Source organism: Aquarana catesbeiana, linkage group LG05, assembly GCF_042186555.1.
Source record: "Aquarana catesbeiana isolate 2022-GZ linkage group LG05, ASM4218655v1, whole genome shotgun sequence".
In the NCBI taxonomy this organism is placed as follows: domain Eukaryota; kingdom Metazoa; phylum Chordata; class Amphibia; order Anura; family Ranidae; genus Aquarana; species Aquarana catesbeiana.
Window position 1 is genome coordinate 438283889 of NC_133328.1, and position 22135 is coordinate 438306023.

At 42.6% G+C, this 22135-nt stretch overlaps 1 protein-coding gene across 3 annotated transcripts in view; it reads left to right on the forward strand.

The window, feature by feature from the left end:
• RTTN (rotatin) overlaps positions 1-22135 on the forward strand; it is a 372765-nt gene that overhangs the window by 266347 nt on the left and 84283 nt on the right. For all 3 annotated transcript variants that reach the window (XM_073631267.1, XM_073631266.1, XM_073631268.1), the window contains exons 34-35: positions 13292-13475; positions 17062-17144. In XM_073631267.1, coding sequence (XP_073487368.1) covers positions 13292-13475; positions 17062-17144 — 267 coding nt within the window. The remainder of the gene's footprint in view (positions 1-13291; positions 13476-17061; positions 17145-22135) is intronic.

Below are 22135 nucleotides of genomic sequence, written 5' to 3' on the forward strand. Positions count from 1 at the left end.
CACTCCTATTAAATAAATGGTTTTAAAGTTTTCATTTCATCAAACACAACTTTCAGGGTTGCTGGGTGATTTGGAAGCCCTACCAAGAAAGGCCCAGATCAATCATTGCTGACTCAAAAAATGAAAATTTATGTAAAATTCTGTATTGGAAAGTAATTTAGGTCACTTTATACCAATAAATGGCTACATTGTAAATTATTTTTCATTCCATTCAGTGAAATGCCATATGGTTATCTGTGCAATTTGTATTTCTTAGTACCTACAAAGCCATCACATAAATTGTTTGCCATTTCCACATGAAGACAGGACTCTTCGTTGTTAATAAGGAGCTGTTCTGTCAAAGTTGTTTCTCTCCAAGCTTCAATTACACACATCCAGCGATTCAGTGTTTGTCTTTTAGCAGTCAGGCACGAAAACTGCTTATGTTGATATTTCCTTTAATAGCTATGCAAAGTTTGAGCTTTTTCACTTTCTTGATTTACATTTCCTTGCAACAGAGATCGCTTAGTCTGCATTTGTACACCACCCTAAGTAGTGGAACGTGTGTTATCTAATTCTTAATTATATTGCTAATGTTATTTTTGGCAGGACTCAGTAAAGCATATAAGAAGGGCATAGAAATTTCAAGCATGCTTTTCACTGCAAGAATAACAGAATACCGATCACAACTATAGGCTTTCACTCAATACCAATCACCACTGTATTTTCTATTCTATAACTACTTCTTGAGATGATTTCTTGCCCATACATTGCTGTCAAACAGGCTTTTCTTTATGGAGCACCATAATACAAATAATAATGATTATTACTATTTTTGTTTAGCTTTTTATTATTACTTTATAATCTGTTAACACTGTATGAGAATACTGCTTTGTACTAAAAAATGCTGAAGACTCGGAGGACCTGAGGTGTGGAAGCTGTGCATAAAGCAGGCAAGCAGAGGGCAAAAGACTGGTCCATGAGTATTGCCTGTGCTCTCCCTACAGCTGACCATTTCTTAACTACTGGTGTTTCCATGCCTTGTTTTACAGTGTGTTTGTATGTGGCTAGTCACCTTGATAGATGCCAGAACTCTGCTTCTTAATGTCAGAGCTGCCCCGATACCTGACAGTCTGGTGATTGCTGGGTTATTGATTGATTGAGAAATATCAGGAGAGGTGGAGATAAAACCCTTCCTGCTTCATTCATTCTGGGGATCTGTGCTGTCTGCAGGTCCTCAGGTACAGCTTTTTCTCCATAACAGCACACAAACACTCTGGCGCATTAGTGTGATGTCCGGGTGGTCTATTGTTCAAGGGATAATTTCTCAGGCCTTGCTGCCCTCCAGGATAGGGATATCCTAATAGTCACAAAAAAAGTAAAGAAAAGAGGGTGCACCGGCCTTGTGCATTATCCCAAGTAAATGTATTGATAAAAAAAAAAAAAATTACTCACAAACATGTGGAGAAATAATGCTTGTAAAAGCCACCTAATCATGGCTATCAGTCCTGAAATGGACAGTCTCCAGATGGCAAAGGAGAGGACATCAGGGCCACTGCTGGTTGATGCTTTTCGAAGGAGTACCTTCTTCTTCAGAACCTTTTTCTCCAGCTGTAAGATCAGTAAGCAGCTCAGTAGTGAAATCTCCAAATCTCAAGACTAGTAATCACAGGCACACAGTGCCTTGCATTCCCACAGCAGATATCCAGCTATGGGGCTATAGGCACAGGACATGTGCAAAGCAATGGTTTAACAGCACTGCTAGTGGATGCCATAGTTTCAATAGGCTCTTGGGGTCTTTTTCTGGGCCAGTCTGTGTAGAGTTGGGGCCAGAAGTACGCCCACCACCCAGCCATAAGAGTGGAAAGGCCTCTGCCCATTGCGCAGGCATGGCCCACCCCTGTGTCTGGACACGTGGCCAGTCTGCCAGTGCTACAGCACAGACACAGTTGGGATGCACGGTGCATGTGCATTTTGAGATCTTTTCCTTTAGGCATTCTGATCAGGATGGACGCACCCTAAACAGCTCCAAGAATAGCAGCACAGGCTGCATTTGCAACAGCCTCTGGCCTCCAGGTGGTGAGACACTGGTAAGCTAACCCCCCTCACACACACACACACCCAGCATGGTGGAGTCATAGGGGACTTGGACCTGGGGTACTTAAACATCACATCACTTATGGGTACGGTCTTTATCCTAACTCATGTCTGGTACAATAGGCCAACTCCGGTTCTGAGACAGCATCTGGTTTCCTACTTATGCCTTTATGGAGCTCTCTCCTCCAGGAACTTTTGTGTCAAAGAAGAATTTCTCATTCGTTCATTGACAGGCACAGTCTTCTTTATTCAGAACCATAGGGTTATAACGCTTCCGCAGGAGTAAGACTAGTCAGAACAAAACACCTGGCCACGTCCATGGGCTGTCCTCAGTCAGTATATAACCCCCTCTCTGCTCTAGGTATTCTGTTTTTTTTTCTGCCTAATCAGGTGTAAGGACCTAGTTCCCTGCTGGAATCTCTAGTCCTGGGAATTTTTGTTGTTTGTTATTTTCTCTTTTTCTTGATTTTTTTTTCCGGTGAGATCTATAATCAACTGCCTGGCTGGGCGACGGGCTGGACACTTGATACAGTGGTTACCCCAGTCTGGCCAGCGTGTATGTGCAGACCGCAGCTACATGCTAGGTCGGCCGCGACATAGCCCCACTGGACAGAGGCCAGCCCTGCGAGTTAAACGTCTCGCGAGGTCGCATACGACCAGGTCTCAGCCTGTGTCGCAGCGTTCCTCATGGCCGCCAGCCCCCCACTTCGGTGATGAGGAGGATCTGTCCGGGAGCGTTACCCACGCATTTCGCTGGAGAGGTAAGTAGTCCCCTCCTCTCCTTCCCTGGAGTGATATGGGGTGCGGGTACTCCATGGGGTGGTCGGTCCCTCCAGGGTCTCCTCCACCCCCCCCTCCTGGGTGAGGACCAGGCTTCAGGCCTAGGGGCTTTTTGGACACACGATTCGCCTTTTTTCCACCCCCAGGGTTGTATTGGGGGGGTATCTGGTGGTTGGGCCTGGAAGGCGGGCGATCGGGTGTCCTGCTCCCGTAATTTAGGCCGCGGCTTTGCGGCCTACCAGCTAGGATCAGTCTGGTCCCTCCCACGGGCCACGCACTAGCGGCCGGCGGCTGCAAATTTAGGCCGCGACTTTTCGGCCTACTAGCTTGGATTGGTCCGGTCCCCTCGCGTGCCGCGCACTGCAGCTGTCATCCGAAAATTTAGGCTGCGGCTTTTCGGCCTACCGATCGAGTGTCCGTTCAGGGTTCAGGATCGGTCTGGGCCGCAGCTTTGGCGGCCTGGTAGGCCTTGTGGCCACACCTCTCCAGAGGTGTGGCGCTGGGGGGGGTCGGCACTCCTGTGAGGCACCCCAGTCTGTGCCCCCTGTGAGGGGCCCCGGTTGACATCCCCTATGTGGACTTGAGTTTTTTGGGGTAGCGCTTAGGCATATAGCCTAATATAGGGCACCCCTGACCTCCACTACCTCCTCTGTCAAACAGTCCTATCTGGCTCTGCTGCCACGAACATGGCCCACCTTGCGGGCTGGTGGCCATGCTCCCTATCCTGTCAGGGAGTAAGGATGACTGCAGAAGTGCACGAAGGGGCGCTGGTTGTTGCGCTTATTACATCTGTGCGGGAACCTTTCAAAATGGGGGATGCAGCAGTGGTTGCGGCGGAGGGCTGGTACCCCTTTGGATAAGCCATCTTGCGCGGCAAAAGCATTCCCTTCTCCCTCTTATTTTGACAAATTTGTCTATGAAGACTGGGAGTGTCCAAAGTGCCCTTTTGTTTTTCCAAAAACGCTTGCTGTAAGGTACCCCTTTGGGGAGTCCCTCCCTCAGAAGGGGACTGTTCCACCAGTAGTGGACCCCCCTGTCTCTAGGCTACTCAAGGCAACCATGGTTTCAATAGAGGAATCTCTGGCTTCTAATGCCGTGTACACACGACCGGTTTTTCCATCAGAATAAACTCTGATGGTCTTTCTGACAGAGTTCCGCTGAAACGGACTTGCCTACGATCACAGCAAAGTCCGTATGTTTAGAACGCGATGAAGTATGACGGGACTAGAAAAAGGAAGTTCAGTAGCCAATAGCTGCCCTTGCGTCATTTTTGGTCCGTTGGAATAGCATACAGACGAACGGTTTTCCCGATAAGAATTGATTCCGTCGGAAAGATTTAAAACATGTTCTATTTCTAGGTCCGTCAGAATTTTTGAAAAAAAAGTCAGATGAAGCCCACACACGATCGGAATATCCGATGAAATTATTCCGTCAGACCTTTTCTTCCAGAAAGTCCGGTTGTGTCTACCTGGCATTAGGGTCCTGTTGACATACCTGGAGGGGGAGCAGAACACCCCTGCATTTGCTGCTTTGGCAGACCTGTTGGTGTAGGCGCTGCAGTTTGTGCATTTTGCCTCTTGGCCGCAGTTCCCTTGGTTGCTGAGTCTCTGTTTCCTCAGTGGTGCTTAGACATGTATTTTGGGGGCTACCCTGAATGACATCATGTGGCGTCTTGAGTTTGTCCGGTTACAAAATAATTTTCAGGCTATGTTCCTCCAAAAAATTTGTTTTTTGCTTCCAATGGACGTCTATCACCAGACTGCTTGCTGTTCTCTGCCGGGGGCTGTGCAAGCCCCATTGCTGCAGAGTGTGATTGTTCTGGTTCCTGTACTGGAAACAGTTTCAGGGGTTTTATTCAAACCTGTTCACAGTCTAAAAGATGGAGGGCATGGTACATCTAATTCTGGACCTCAAGGTCCTGACCTGCCTTGTGTGGGTACAGAAGTTCAGGGTGGAGTCCGTCCACACGGAATTCTACGCCATCACGATTGCTTACTTACGCATTCTGTTATGTGCCCGACTCCAACACTTTCTCCTTTTTGCTGTGGGTGCGGAGCATTATCAGCGCATGGTGTTGCCCTTTGATCTGGTCACCACTCCTCCAGTGTTCACGATCTTCTTCTCCGACTTCTCGATTACCCCGAGGAGCAACGTAGTCCCTATACAGACCTTCACTGATTTCAGTTGGCGTCTATACTATCGGAAGTCAGCTTTGGTCCTGCCAGAACGTTGGCTTATCTAAACCTGACAGGGCTTCAGCTCTGGCCAGTGTGTTTCTTCCCCTGGACAGACTCCAGAAGTTGCATGCTGCATTTTTCTTTTACGTTCCGGCAGATGGGCTCCTCTGCAGATCTGCATGTGGGTGTTGGGTCTGATGGTATCCACCTTTTTTGAGGCGATTCCATTTGCATAGTTCCATACAAGCTCCCTTTGGGGAGATCCTGGCATAATGGGACAAATGCCCAAGGTCTCTGAACAATCAGATTCTGCTGAGTCGGGAAACCAGAGGTTCACTAGTCTGGTGGCTTCGCTCTCCGGTTCTTGGGCAGGGAAAGTCTTTTCTCCCCTTGTATTGAACAGGGTGAGCACCAATGCCAGTCTGTCTGGGTGGGGAGATGTCCTGGGACTGAGCTCTGCTCAGGGTCATTGGACGTTGGTGGAATCCTCACTACCGAGTGAATTTGGATATTAATCGATCAGACTAGGTCTGGGTCATGGACGGTTCGACTTTGGGGACTCCCAGTACGAACAAAACAATGGCGGTGGCTTATGTCCTTCCCCAGGGTAGGCCAAAAAGGCTGTTGGCCCTGGCTGTTGCCAGTATCCTCCGGTGGATAGAACGTCTCGTTCCGGCCCTTTACAACGTATGCATTCCAGGATTGGAATACTGTCAGACGGATACCTCAGTTGGCTAGGGGTGGGCCCTTCATTGGGCCATGTTTCATCAGATTTGTTTCCGCTGGGGCTCTCCTGAGTTAGATCTGTTTGCGTCTTGGCAGGGGGCCGGTGACGTTTGCTCTACGCCTTTCCCCCTCTCCAACTTCTGCTGTGGTTTTTTTGCACAGGATCATGGCTGCGGGGATTCCGGTCTTTCTATTGGCTCTGATGGAGTCGCATTGATCTGGGTATGCCGACCGGGTGCGCCTGGTCGCCGACGTTCCTTGTGGACTGCCTCTCAGGGAGGACCTACTGTCCCAAGGGCCGTTCTTCCATCCTGCTTTAGAGTCATTGGTTTTAACAGTCTGGCTGTGATAAGCCAGGTGCTGCAGTTCTGACACTGCTGATGGCTAGGGAGTCTACCTTCAAGGAGGTTTTACCTCCTGGATGTGGAAAGCGCATATATCCTGGTATGAGTCATCGGGCATTCTTCCTCGTTCTTTCTAGGTGGCTCCAATTCTGACCACCAGTTACCGAGGGATGAGCAGGATTAGGCCTCGAGTACCATAGAGGGCCATGTGTCAGCCTGGGTGGTATTCAGCGTCCCCTGGTCTCGAACTCCCTGGTGCATACCTTTTTTTTTGTTCAAAGGGTTAGACGTCTGTTTCCACCGGTGCGGTTTCTTCTACCGCCATGGGATCTGAAATTGGTGATTTTGGTTCTCCAAAAGCCTCTCTAATCTCTCTTTCAAAATATTCGGGAGGTTGCACTGCTTACTCTGTCTTGGAAGGTGGCCTCTTGGTGGCTATCACCTCTGCTCACAGGGTGTCAAAAATGGTGGCGTTATCTTGTCGTTCACCTTACCCAGGTTAGGGTGGCGCTTCATCCTTTTTACATAGTTCCGGGTGTATTTGCCAGCCACTGAGTCTGTTTGGAGGTCAGGCTCACTGTATTCACGGACAGGCCAAGAAAGTGCCCATCTGCTTCTTCTGTGACCTGGTTTCTGGATGGATCGGACAGATGATTACTCTGCTCTGCCCAGTCCTACTCCTGCGGAGGCGATATAACCCTATGAAAAATAGAAAAAGTGTGGCAGCGCTGCAATAATAAAATATAATAAACCCAAAATCTTCTACTAATAGTGCAATATACAAAATAAAATGAAATAATGCAAAAATAAAATGAAAAAAAGACCAATGTCACTAGTGTGCTCCCACAGGTGACAATATAGAAATGAAAAAAGTGTGACAGCACTACAATAATACAATAAGTGAAAACCTTCTACTAATAGTGCAGTATACAAAAATGAAATGAAATGATGCAGTATAAAATGAAAAAAAAGTCCAATAATCAATATATGGATAATCCTTCAAAGTGATACTTCTTCTAAAAAAATTCTTTATCCTTAGTGCTCCCACCACCGCATGCAATGGCCGCTCACCTCCATTATGCCACCCCAGGGGGTAAAATACGCCTTTGCACTTAGTGCCAATAATCTCTCCAAGGAATCCTCTGTACTCTTTACTTAGCTCAAACAAAACGATCAATGGCCAGCATAAGTTCCATCCACTGTACTGCTTTCACGTTTAAGACCAGATGTGGAAATACATATAAAAGAACAAGAAAAAGTGCCTCCTATAGTGCAGTATCCAAGGTCCCCTCAGTAACCTCAATCTGCTTGGACAGAGAGCTGGGTCAGCTCTCTGGGCAGCATGGGTTTAGAACCCTATGCTTTTAAATAAAGAAGGCTGTATCTGTCAATGAACTCAGAGAAACAGATTTTACGGTAAATCAAAAATCCTATTTTTCTACTGCCTTTACATTGGTGCAGGATTAACTGCAGCCATTCGCACTGAATGCAACCAAAGTCAGACACAGCTTAAAGAGGCAGCTGTGAGGGACCAGTTGCAGCACTGCAAGGAGCATGATGGAGTAAGGAATAAGGTAATTTCCCCCAATTCCTCTGCCCTTAAACTAACCAAGCATTTACCCCTCACAGTGCTGGTCAACTCCACTGCAACAGTGGAATTTTGAACTTAAGCTTTAAGGCATTATTTTATTTGGTGAGTGCAGTCTTGCAACCAGTCATTGCTTCCATGGAGTTTGATCAAGCCTTGCTTGTCTGGGCCAAGCGTATTGCAAAAAAAAAACATGTGTCAAACCATAGGAGGCATGAAAAAAATGCTGGGCAGCAAAGCTCCCCTGCAAGAAACAGCTGGAACTTATCCTTTTTGAGGGTGAACACCTTTTTGGCAATGCCTTGGATACATCTTTACAGAAGATTTGGGGGGAAAATAGCCTTATTTTACCTTCAAAGACAAGCCATCTACTTCAGGGACCAAAAAGGTTCCCTTTTGTTTCTTTCAAAAATCCCAAGGTTAAGTGGACTTCCAAGAACCCCAAGCCTGCCAAAATGGGTAACAAACCTTTTTGCTAGTAAAGGGACTCCCCAAATTCTACAAGGGGGATGTCTTGTGGTCTTTGTGGCCATATGGATTCAAGATCTCTGTAAAATCTGTGTTCAAAACATTGTGTCAACAAATTACAGTTTCCCATCTTGCCTCCTCCATGCTTTATGCCATCAAATGTTACTAACAACAAAGCAGCCTTGTTTGCTGCACTTGACCTGTTGCGCTGGTGGTCATTGCCTCTGGTCCGCAACCAGATTAATTGCATGGCTAATGTTCCAACCTTTTGATGTTGCCCAAACCACATGAAGGTATGTGGCCCATTCTGAACCCAAAGAGCTTGAATGAGTTTCTACATGTTCAAAAGTACTGTATGGAAGTTCTGTGATAGCTTCAGAGAGACTTCCAAGATTCAGTGGACATCAAAGATGTCTACCTACTGTTCCTCATTTTTCTGCCTTATTAGAGCTATCTGCGTTCTGCAGTGGGGGAACAACCATTTCAGTTTGAGGTCCTGCTCTTTGTTTAGTTCACAGCATCACGAGTATTCAGGAGGAGGTTGACCCTTGATGTTAGCTCTTCTATAAGTATGAGGGCAGCTTCAAGGCCAATGAGGGTGTGGTGCTTAAACATAATCAGACTTCCCATGACTCCTACCGAATCGTCCAGATCTTCTTTCTCAAGATCCCATGTACCATCCTTCTTTATGGTTGCTGGCTTTGTTAGCTTGGCTATTGAAGCCCAAATCCTGAGGGGTCTTTTTAGACTTTGATTCCCACCTTGCTGAAGCTCATCTTATAAGGTTTATCACCACATGTGGAAAGCATCCTTTGCCTGACATGGGAAGGAGAAGCTTCAACCCGTGAAATTTTTTGTGGCATGGGTTTTATGAAAAATGCTAGATGCCTGGCTGTTTCTGACTGTAGTATGTTTAATCAGTCCCATAATAAGTGCCATAAATATGTCAGAACTACCTATCTCTCTATACTTGTTCTGATCATTGACTCCGACGGCATTGAAGTCAATGTGGCAGAATGACAGCTAGAGCTCAAAGGACAGTTCAGTAATGGCAGCCTCCATTAGCCTGTTATGGCAGTTTCAGTTTAAGGTTAGGAAGCACTTTTGCGGTCCTCAGTTGTCCTTTGCATGGCCTAATTATCCTAAGTGATCCTCGGATTTGTTACTGTACATGTCATGCCAATGTCCCATGTTATGCTCACCCTAAGCTGCAATGAAGGTCTGCATTTAAAAATCCAGTAATAGATGGTAGCTAGGAAAATTATTTGGGTGTATCTGCTTAGTGGAAGTGAGTCTCCTTTTAAAGCTTTTATTTTTTCTATACCAGCTGCAGAGTGGCTAATTTTTTGTTCAAAAAGCATATAGGTTAGTGGGTGGCAGCCATATCTACGAATAGTAATGATGTTCTAGCTATCACATATTATACACTTAATTATTTTGCAATTGTAACGTTATGAATGTATGATTTAACCAATCAAGATGGCCATTTCATCTGTATGACATCACAAGAAAATTGTACATGAAGCTGATATGCATTCTGGATGTTTTACTCCCATGTGTCATGTGTTTTTTGGCACACACGCCGTATAATTGGCATGTATTTTTTTTTTCAGTGGGACTTGGTTGTCGTCAGGCTTGTTTGTCCTTGTTGACCAGGCTGGCCTCCACAAATGGGATTGTAGTGAATGAAACAAAAAGTCACTGTGATTAAGTTAAAAGGCACCCTATTACATTATAAAAAGTATAAGTGAAAACCTCCTTAAAGTGTTTGTAAACCCTTACATAATCCGATTGAAGTTACTGACCTCAGGTTATACGATACAGATATGAAACAAATATGAAACAAATCCTCCTACATAAGTTGTACATGTTTATCTGCAGCCTTCTCTCCACTACAGCCTCCTAAAACACACCATTAAATAGCTTTTTTTTCTAACTTCCAGAAGGCAGGGGGGCGGGGATCTGATGCTGCACACTGCACAGCATAGGACACAGAGTTGAATCTGAGCCCTGAGTGGAGGGAATTGACACACCCCCTTCTACACCGTCTCATGGGGAAACAGCAATCATCTTCTGTGTGCTGGGGGGAAGGGGCCATCTCTCGGATTTTTGTGGTGTCAACATGGACTGTCAGAAGTGACTTATACCAATAGCAGAGAGAAGAGAGATCAGATAGGACCCACATGAAGTGCTTTGGATTGAGGCTAGTCTGCACTATAGAAGGATATGCATTACTCCTTTTTAATTTTAGAGGTTTACAACCTCTTTAAAGACACGTGTTTTAGATAAATCAGTAAACAGTTTTCTGTAAGATAACTGTAGACACAGGAAATCAAATGCAGATACATTTTCGTATTTTGCAGACAGGGACTTTTTTTTTTTTTTTTTTTTTTTAGCACTGATAAATTATTTTATCTGAATGTGTGTTATATTTCTAGTATACAGGCAAAAAGCTATTTTTTACAGTACACTAAATTGCTACAGTATGAGCTGGAAATTAGACATGGAACATTATAAATTTTTTTATTACCATATTTAAAAATAGTTTGCTTTTGAGATTGTGCTTTGGCTATTTTCCAGTGTAGAAAATTGCATTACATTGGCACTCTGTGCGGTTTCAAAGCAGTCATATTTCAGCGTTTGCATTTCCACTGCTACACACATAGGAAAATAGAAAGTGATCATGTTACTAATTAACGTAAAGTAAACCTAATAGTTATAATTTGAACATCCTATAATGTAAATATTCAATATAAGCAAAAAAAAAAAATCTCTTTTCTTTGATTCTCAACCGCAGGTCAATCTCCAGCAACCAACAGCTGGACAATCGGTCAATAGCCAATTCCAATGTACTTCGCCTGTCTGTTGGAATGGAATAATTGACTTGCTACAGTGTAATGCCAGAGAAAGTGGATTTTTTTTGTGCTGCTCCTTTGTTGTCATGACTCTTCTCAACTAGGATTGGAATGTGTTCTCGGTTAGTAAAGTGAGAGTTGAGGTGACAATTCCCTAAAAACGATTTGATTTGCTCCGATCACATAATCTGCTATGGCTAATCTAGTGATGAATAGAATTACTTGTACACAGGCCTTGGAGGATGATAGTTGGCCAAGATCTTATATGGAATTTTGGATTTACTACCAAACAATGATACTAAAAACTAAATTCAGATGCAGGCAAACATCTAGTCTTGCTGCTTGATAATCACAGAGTTGGTTGTAGCTCTTGTATATGTTTGCCTGTAGGCTATTAAATAAGACACTACCTTTAGGCCTTAATGGTAAAAGTTAAATGCGTATTCATCTTTCTGGCACTTCCTCTCCACAGGAGAAGTCTCATAATTATTAAACAAAGGGTTTCTAAGCATCATATTATTAAAATGTTAGAATTGATCAGAATCAATCAGTCAATTAGCTAGGATCTACCAACCTGTTATATATGGTCACCTGTTAATCCACCCGACTCAAGACAGCGAGGAGCATTTTCATTATGGCATGTTTGGGATACTTTGTCATTCTGTTATTCACTGCTGTTATAAAGTGTAATGCATTCCAAAACTCATGTGACCAAGCATTGGAACCTCTGTCAGCTGAGACTGTGGATCTAAGGGAAAATTGTGACAGTGGAAGGAAGCATTGGGAAAACTTGTTACAAACACAAGACACTAGGGAAAATCTCCCCAACAGAGCTTTAGACTGTAGTAAATATCCGACCAAAGGTTTAGCCTTTTCTCATCTTTGAGGAATTAAAAAAAGAAAAAAAACTTGCATTAGATTAAATTTTAAAGAGCATTGTCAAAATATATATTTAAAGCCAAAAGGGTTTTTTTTTTCCCAGAATATTGAAGGGTTAGCACCTCCACAAGAATTTACCCTCGTTATTGGTCCTGGTGACCATTGTTTTTAGTAGAGAAAGTCATTGCTCATCCAAACTTTTTTAGTTGTCTCAGCAACAAGAGGGGAGGGCAAGTATTTAAATGGGCAATCCTGTTCTAGTGACAGCTGTCTAAGGATGACCATAGACTGATCGAAATTCAGCCGGTTTAGCACAGACTTGCCAAATTTCGCTGTGTGTGTTTGTGTGGGCGTCCTTGTTCAATTAGAGTCGAACACTAGATTGACGTCTGTCGAATAAGTAAGTTGGAAAAATTTTGTGGATTAGCGGCTGTAGCCAGTTGGGTTCTGCTGTCAGAATACAGTGTCCTGGTGGGATGAGAATTGGCACATCCACTTTGTGTGGATGGAGGTATCTGTCTGGCTGAACAAAAAAATAAAAAAACAATCTATAGCCAGCCTAATTTTAAAGCAAAAATTGTGCAGCGCTAAATTAAAATTCAACGTAAATTAATAAATATATTTTATACTGTCTTAACGGTCAGCTTAAAGTGATTGAAGGTTTTTTTTCTTCGATGAAAAAACCCTTTACAGTCACCTATTCTGCATAATTGTTTTGTACACAGCGGCCCCGATCCTCCACTTCTTGGCTCTCCTGGCTCCTCCTGCCTTCCGAATGTTCCCCTAGCAAGCCACTTGCTAAGGGTGTTCTTGTGCAGGCTCTCGACACACAGTGAAGATTTTTATTGGTATTGTATTATTATTATTATTATTATGATGATGACAAGGTCTGTTTTACCCAAAGCATTCTATATAAAGATTACGTAAATAGCAAATGATTTTTGGAAGAAGTGGCTCCGGGAAAAAAAAACAAATGAATCAAGTGTTTGGTACTCTCCCTTATAAATGTAAATTATGTTCATTTTTCAGACAATTCCTCTCCTTTATTTTAGTGAAAAGCAAAGTATTGTTTTACATTGCCTGTTAGGATGATGCTCTTTTGCTTCAACAGTTGTGATTAGCTTTCAAGGGCATGTTTTCAATCCAGAGTTGTGCTCAGCCCTTGTTACCCAAGAGTACAACCCAACCTGAGCCAAAGCAAGGGTCATTGACCTCTTACATGATCATCAGTTCCACTGACACTCATTACAAATAGATGGATTAACTTTGTACTTTGTTCTCCTGGTAAAAAAAAAAGAAAAAAAAGAAAGAAATCGGCATGTATCTCCTAAAAGTGCTGATATTATATTAACAAAACTTTGTGTGTACATTTATAGTGTTCTGATTTCATTATTCCAGTGCCCAAGCATACATGATGAGGAGACCGGATTGCCATTAACTGGAAAAGCTGCACTCGAGGCTCTCTTGCAACACTACCATTTCTATGAACATGTCAGCAACATGACTAAAAACTGCTATCTGGAACAACACACATTTGACGTCAGTAATTCTACATATAAGTCAGCACATGAACATCTGAATTGTAAGTAAAACAAATTTTTCTTAATTTATTTTTATTTAAAGAATAACTCCAGAAATGTATGCAAAAATGTGCTGGCTTATAAGGGGGTGAAGTCCAACAAGGTGTCTTGTGGACTTCTCTTGAATTTACAATTTAGACTTTTACAGAGCACCTGGAGTATAGTTATCACTATAATCCCTATGCTTCATCACTGGACCTTCAGGTAACTTACACAGAAGTTGTGCACTCCCCTCTGCTTTTCCTGTCTAATTGTGGAACACAAAGTATTCTCTGAATAGACAACGGAGGGCTGAGTAGAGAGAGAAGCTGCTGTTTCGCAGAGCTGCACCTACTATCAGAGTGCTATATTCCTAGTCCTCTGTAAGAGTGTAAATTGCAAATAAATCCACAAGGTGGCATACACCTTACTGGACAAGCCCTTATAAGCCAGCACAGTTTTAAAAGTGCGTACATTCTTGGAGTTCTTCTTAAAAGTCAAAGTTGGTCTTTTAAAAGATTCTAAATGTTCCTTTTTAGATTATTGTAAGTGCACAGGCTTAACTTTTTGAATGGTTTATCTGTACCACATTATTAAGCGTTATTTATTATTGAAGAGTTCTAATTTACATGCCCACTCCAGTCTGGTTGTTACTGACCTGTTTACTGTCTGACTTCATGCTAGCATATGTTGTGTCCTGCTCCATAGTATGCCTAAAGCATCAAATAAATAATGGAAGCCTGTCGCCAAACCATTGCTTACAAAGCTCTCCTCGTAGATTATATGTGTATTTAAGGCATGTTATTTACTTGTACCCCACCAGACTTGGAGCTGCACTCCAGTGGTTCTGTATAGTATCCGCCTTCTTTTCACCAGCAGCTACAGTAAAGGTTAGGAACAAGAGGTGAAGGATAGAGGAGCTGGATCAGCACAGAAAGTATTTAGACATTTCCAGAGGGGGAGAGGGGGCTGTTCTAAGAAAATCAAATCTTTCTGAAGTAGTCACATTTTCTAGCAAGTTCAAAAGCACATTGCAAGTAAATAACAAAATCATTTTTAGAGAGGAAAAACACTGCAAGTAAGCATTTAATATACAGTACTTGATATTTCTGTACTTTACCTGCAATTTCTTTAGCTGGTGAGTGGGTCTTTCTAAAAGCAGTGTAAACTCTAAGGCCTTATGCATATTGGATGTTTTTTCTGCTGCTCTTAGGGGTGTTTGGCATTTTTTTTCCCTGCCTCTGAATTCCCCTCTAGTTTAGCCTTTATGTCCTTGCACACACAGGTCTTTTAAAGATAGAAATAAAAACCCGCAGCCAGTGCATCCAGGAGCAGCGGCTCTTTGGCAAAAAAAAATTCTTGATGCATGTAACTGCATCTAAATGTGTGTTAACACTATGTGCATATAGTGCTTGAGCGTCAATGGCTAGAATAAGACCTTATTTTGGCCAATGAACTGAATGAACGCCCAAGTGCTTGAAGCGTCTAAACGCGTTACACGTGTTTTCAAGCGTCAACCATTTTTTCTGCCAAAATGTTGCTGCCAGGAGGAAATGAGTTTAGGAGAGTTTTCAAAACGTCAAGTGTGCATATGAGGCCTAAGGAGGCTCTGTATTTAATACAGTTGTGCATAATGATGGCGGTGATGTAGAGTATGTTTCAATGAGGGTTCGGTAAGGGGGAGCTGCTGTAAGTATTATGGTGATTTGTGACTATAACCTTTACCCCAAAGAGTCAGACACAAAGCTAATGAACTTGGTGATTGTACAGATTTTTTTTTTTTATTTAAAGCAAATATAACAAACATGTTATGTTATACTTATCTGCTCTGTGCAGGGGTTTTGCACAGAGCAGCCCTGATCTTCCTCTTCTTGGGTCCCCCGCCGGCACTCTGGGCTTCTCCCCCTTGCCAAGTGCCTTCATAGCAAGTTACTTGCTGCGGGGGCACTCGTGGGTGCTCGCTCCCGAGCCGGCTCCTTGTCCATAAGACACAGAGCGTGGCTCGGCCCCACCCTCTGCTCCCGCCTCACTGTCTGTAATTGAGAGCAGCTGGAGCCAATGGCTCCTGTTGCTGCATCTCAGCCAATCCAGGAGGGAGAGAGCCTCGGGTCTCGTGCACATCGCTGGACCAAGATCAAGCTTAGGCAAGTATTAGGGGGGTTGGGGGGGGGGGGGCTGCACACTGAAGGTATGGCATGGAATGCATGAAGGCAAATACCCTTCAGTCTTTACAACCACTTTAAATAGTTTATCTCCACTTATGGAGCAACACATTCATGGCCTATGCTTTCACCATAGAGTGACGGGTCAATTTGTAATTGCATCTTTCAGGATTACAAAAACATGAAAATATTTCTGGCTTTTTTGTTTGCGGGTTTCAAGACTATGTGCTCCCTGAAAATAAATGATTTGCTGTTTAGTTTGTGTTAACATCAAGTTGGATTCATTGCACATTGACCACTGTATACCATAAAATTGAGAGAAACTTTAGGACAATGTTTCCCTTCTATCTAAGTTATATATCAACCTTAATTAGAATAGAGTTGCTCTTATATCTCTAGGGCTGCAGTAGTGAGGTTCATCATCTGAAGCTTCTGGGCTGCTTTCCAGTTTTGTCTACATGCAACTGAACACAGTCATTAAACTCCCCCAAATGACTTCAGTAAGCATTTATACACAGAGTTCAGTGTTGGAGTTCTATGTGCAGCAAGAAGCTAAGGGCAGTTGCTGTATAACTGACCATAGCAGAAGCCTGGGACCTGTACATAACATTTAGATGTTACTGTGGGGTCGATTTACTAAAACTGGAGAGTGCAAAATCTGGAAGCTGATTGGTTTCTATGCACAGATGCACCAGATTTTGCACTCTCCAGTTTTAGTAAATCAACCCCTATTTGTTTTTGAAAAAAAATGAGGTGGCTTTGTTTGACCTCACCTTCTATAAATGCTGCTCACCTGACTGTCAAACTCACCTAATGACTCTACCGCTTTCTATGAAAGCAAGCATATAAATCAGAAAGTCTGACTTCACTCACAATGTGCTTGTTTTAGACCGGTCATTCAGAAATCCCCTGCGTTTCAATTTCAGCATCATTTTCCTTTTTTGCTTTTATATATGTATGAGTTTTTACAGTAATATATACTGTATACATTGCTTGTTGTGACCATTTTTTATCCATTGTTGCATGTCAGCACCATAGATCTCCAGCAGCCTCTTTCTGTCAGGGTTACAGCATGGCGGGTTTTCAGGATGGTGACAGTACTGGATAATCCCTGTGCAAAGTGCATTAGCCCCATCGCCACCCTTTCTAGTCTCCAATTGTAAATGGTGTTATTGTTACAACGTAGAACATTTGAGAGACCGGGACAGAAATTGCCTGAGAAAAGACCTTCATGCCAGGATCACCTCTTATTATGTTTATGAAAGATGCTGATTTAAAAAAAAATTGAAAATGACTGACTTTCAAACATCATGGATGGAATATGGGTTTTTATATATTGTATGCAGCTCTAATTCTGTTCTCCACTGTGATTGTTGTTTTTTTTTTCTTTTTCTTGCAAGTGTAGCTAAGTCAATATTTGGTCTTTTTTTTTTTTTTGTTGATTTAGGCTCTGAAGACTCCCTTTATTTTTGGAACAGCATACCCAACATCTCTAGCACAGCTGGTTCTGAATCAACTTTGAGTACAGTAGTAAGTCTTTTGCATTCCTAAAGTATCAGTACAGTTATAGCTTATAAAAGGGGCAACCCTTCTACCTTCCTTAACCCCTTCCTGCCTTTACGCATACAGTATATGCAGCCTCACAGAAGTTGGTCTTTATGCATGGAGCCACGTATATATGCATATCTCTCTTTGGGCTGAGAGTGTGCCACACAGATCGCTCCCGGCACAGAGACCGGGCTCTCGTACCAAAGATAGGGACCCGGGACTCCCGGTTCTGTGTCACCTGATCACTGTGATTTGGCTATTACAGTGATCAGTCACTGTGAGCCCACCCCTGTGTTTACTTCCTCTTCTGAATAAATGGAAAGATACACTGGGGGATATTTACTAAAGGAAAATCCACTTTGCACTGCAAGTGCACTTGAAAGTGCACTGAAATTGCACTTGGAAGTAAAGTCGCTGTAGATCCGAGGGGGAAATGCAAGGAAAATAAAAAACAGCATTTTAGCTTGTACATGATTGGCTGATAAAATCAGCAGAGCTTCCACTCATTTCAGATCTAACCCTTAGATTTAGAGCGACTGCACTTGCAGTGCAAAGTGTAGTTGCCTTTCGTAAATAACCCCCATTGCATCTTTCTCTTCTTGCATGAGAGGAACATATAAACTGAAAAAAAAAAAATAGCAGCAAGGTCAAGGTTTGATCTAGGTCAGTGCCAAGGTTAGTGTTGGGGTCAAGGTCGGGGTCAAAGGTCACAATCAGTATATTTTGGGTATCATTTTTTTAAAATAGTTTTTACCTGTGGGTTTCCTACAGTACATATACTTTACATGGTATTTTTCAGATAATTTTCTGAAACCTTAAAAAATATCTCTTGCAAAGCATCTACACAAAACTGTGGGTAGCACTGAGAGACAGGAAATGTAATTCAGTTTGAAAATAAACATTCCAAACAAGTTTGCCGTTGTCAGTCAGCAGCTTTCTCCAGCCATAGCTACACGGGCCTTATCAGAGTGCCAGGGAAGATAAGCAGACACTGGCTGTAACATTTTGACAGTGCAATCTCTTGGTGCGCACACATCCACCAAAGTGGAATGAAATTTTGGAAAGAAATAATCAAGTCATGTCATGCTAATTGTACATCCAAGTTTATTTGTTCCAGTCCTGCTGAGAAATGTTATGAACATTGTAATAAAAAAAATCAATGAAATGCTAGCATCTATAGCTCAGTGAACAAATTATTTCTGAAATCAATAATGAAAAATACACAAGTTGTATTTTTTTAAGACGTACCAAGAAATGTGTTTTGTTTTATTTTATCACATTCAATGTATGTATATTGCTGTATTTATTTGTACCCAGCTAATGTGCACACTGCAGGTGTCATTGTGGCCTGCATTAAAACCAGTCTGTGCAAGAACCAGGTATAGCCCAATTCTGGAAAAACCTAAAAACATCCTCCCTTACAGTGGGGCTGCTCATTCTGTCTAGGGGACAGTACCCCCTACATAATAAATGAAATATTATGGTGTTGAGGCTGATATATTTGGAAGGAAGATGGAAAGAAAGGAAATTGTCTATTGAAATATTGCAGATTTAGTTTTTGTTTTTTTTTTCTCTTCTTGTTGCTTTATATTTGTTTTGTCTGTAATTTGTCATATAAAAATTTTCAAAAATAAAATTTTATAAAAAAAAGAGGACAGTAAAAGCAGTTTTACCTGATTCCCCCCCTGCCCCAGCAGATCGCTCTCCTATGCCCCGATAACATTAGGATGACCTTAGGCTGCAGGAGAGAATATACAACCGCTTTAACCACTTCAGCCCCAGAAGGTTTTACCCCCTTCCCGACGAAGCCATTTTTTGCGATACTGCACTGCGTTGCTTTAACTGATAATTGCGCTGTCTTGCAACGCTATACCCAAATACATTTTATGTTCCTCTCCCCCCCCCCATAAATAGAACCTTCTTTTGGTGGTATTTGATCACCTCCTGTGGTTTTTATTTTTTGCGCTATAAACAAAAAAGCTGACAATTTTGAAAAAAAAAAAATATTTTTTATTTTGTGCTTTAAAACATATCCATTAAAAACATTTGAAAAATCTTCATCAATTTAGGCCAATATGTATTCTGCTACTTGTTTTTGGTAAAAATAATCCCAATAAGTGTATCTTGATTGGTCTGTGCAAACATTATAGCGTCTACTATGGGATAGGTTTATGGACAGTTTTTTGGTTTTACCAGTAATGGCGGCGATCAGCAATTTTTAGTGGGACTGCGACATTGCGGCGGACAAATCTGACACTAAGGGGTAGATTTACTAACACTGGTGAACACAGAATCTGGTGCAGCTGTGCATAGTAACCAATCAGCTTCTAACTTGAGCTTGTTCAATTAAGCCTTAAAAATAAAACCTGGAAGCTGTTTGGTTTCTATGCAGAGCTGCACCAGATTCTTTGTGCACCAGTTTTAGTAAATCTCCCTCTAGGTGACACTTTTTGGGAACCAGTAACGCCAATACAGTGATCAGTGCTCAAAAAAGGTATGTGATTTTGCACAGCCAGGCTGCCGTGCCGCAGTGTATATGCGGTGGGCGGTCCAGAACCGGTTAAAGTGAATAACTCTACACCAAGTTCACTATAGGGACCACGTATGTATTTATACATGTTGATCATGTCCCCCTTAATCTCCTCTTCTCAAGAGAGAATAAGTTCAGTTTCTGTAATCTTTCCTCATAGCTGAGCTCCTCCATGCCATTTATCAGTTTGGTTGCCCTTCTCTGCACTTTCTCTAGGTCCCTGATATCCTTTTTGTGAACTGGTGCCCAAATCTGAACTGCATATTCCAGATGAGATCTTACTAATGATTTGAAAAAATTGCTGAATTGTAGCCATAATTTTAGTAACTTGTTAAAATGATCCTGCTATGATAAACATAGAAGCTGATATTTCTGGCTTGTTTTACAGATCATAATCTAGGCAAGCCTTACCTTGGCTTTATTTTCCAGTGAGTCACCAACCTGTAAAAAACTTGCAAATAGTAGTCTGAAAAGTCCTGTCTTGTTGGTGGTAAATAACATGGTGAAACCAAGATGAAGTCCTGACAGTCCTGGGCTTGCACCTTTTAGACTGTACAGTGCATCTGGAAAGTATTCACAGTGCTTCACTTTTTCATTTTGTTAAGTTACACTCTTATTCCAAATTTTATTTCATTATTTTCCTCAAAATTCTACAAACCATGCCCCATAATGACAACTAGGGATGGGCTTTATGTTCGGGTCGAACATTGGCTGTTCTCCGAATAGCGAACAATTTGGGGTGTTCACGGCAAATTCGAAAGCCGCGGAACACCCTTTAAAAGTCTATGGGAGGAATCAAAAGTTCTAATTTTAAAGGTTAATATGCAAGTTATTGTCATAAAAAGTGTTTGGGGACCTGGGTCCTGCCCCAGGGGACATGTATCAATGCAAAAATAAGTTTTAAAAACGGATGTTTTTTCGGGAGCAGTGATTTTAATAATGCTTAAAGTGAAACAATAAAAGTGTAATATTCCTTTAAATTTTGTACCTGGGGGGTGTCTATAGTATGCCTGTAAAATGGCGCATGTTGCCCGTGTTTAGAACAATCTGACAGTAAAATGACATTTCTGAAGGAAAAAAAGTCATTTAAAACTACTCGCGGCTATAATGAATTGTCGGTCCGGCAATACACATAAAAGTTCATTGATAAAAATGGCATGGGATTCCACCACAGGGGAACCCCGAACCAAAATTTTAAAAAATGCGTGGGGGTCCCCCCAAATTTCATACCAGGCCCTTCAGGCCTGGTATGGATATTAAGGGGAACCCCGCACCAAAATAAAAAAAAAAAAAGGTGTGTGGGTCCCCCTCAAAATCCATACCAGACCCCTCAGGTCTGGTATGGGTTTTAAGGAGAACCCCGTACCAAAAGTTTTTTTTAAAATGGCGTGGGGTCCCCCCAAAAATCTATTCCAGACCCTTATCCGAGCACGCAACCTGGCAGACCGCAGGAAAAGAGGCAGGATGAGAGAGCGTCCCCCCTCCTGAACCGTACCAGGCCACATGCTCTCAACATTGGGAGGGTGCTTTGTGGTAGCCCCCCAAAGCACCTTGTCCCCATGTTGATGGGGAGAAGGGCCTCATCCCCACAACCCTTGCCCAGTGGTTGTGGGTGTCTGCAGGCAGGGGGCTTATCGGAATCTGGAAGCCCCCTTTAACAAGGTGACCCCCAGATCCCGCCCCCCCCCCCCCCTGTGTGAATTGGTAATGGGGTACAAATGTACACCTACCATTTCACCTAAAAAGTGTCAAAAATGTTAAAAGACAATAGACGGTTTTTGACAATACCTTTTATTAATGTCCTCTTCTTTCCCCGCTTCTTCTTCCATCTTCTGTTCTTCCTTCGGTGTTCTTCTCCTCCATCTTGTTCTTCCCCTGCTTCTTCCTCCGGTCTTCTCGTCCTGCATCTTCCTCCGGCTTCTTCTTCTCCGCTTCGTCCTCCGATCCCCCGTGGGGGAATCCCATGCCGTTTTTATCAATGAACGTTTATATGTATTGCCGGACCGACAGTTCATTATAGCCGCGAGTAGTTTTAAATGACTTTTTTTCCTTTTAGAAATGTCATTTTGCTGTCAGACTGTTCTAAACACAGGAAACATGCGCCACTTTACAGGAATACTATAGACACCCCCCAGGTATGAAATTTAGGGAATATTACACTTTTTTTGGGGGGGGGGGGGGTGTTCGGCCCTTCCCTAATGACAACGTGAAAGAAGTTTGTTTGAAATCTTTGCAAATTTATCAAAAATAAAAAAACAAAAAATAAAATCACATGTACATAAGTATTTACAACCTTTGCTTAATACTTTGTTGAAGGACCTTTGGCACCAATTACAGCCTCAAGTCTTTTTGAGTATGATGCTACAAGCTTGACACAGCTATTTTTGGGCAGTTTCTCCCATTCTTCTTTGCAGGATCTCTCAAGCTCCATCAGGTTGGATGG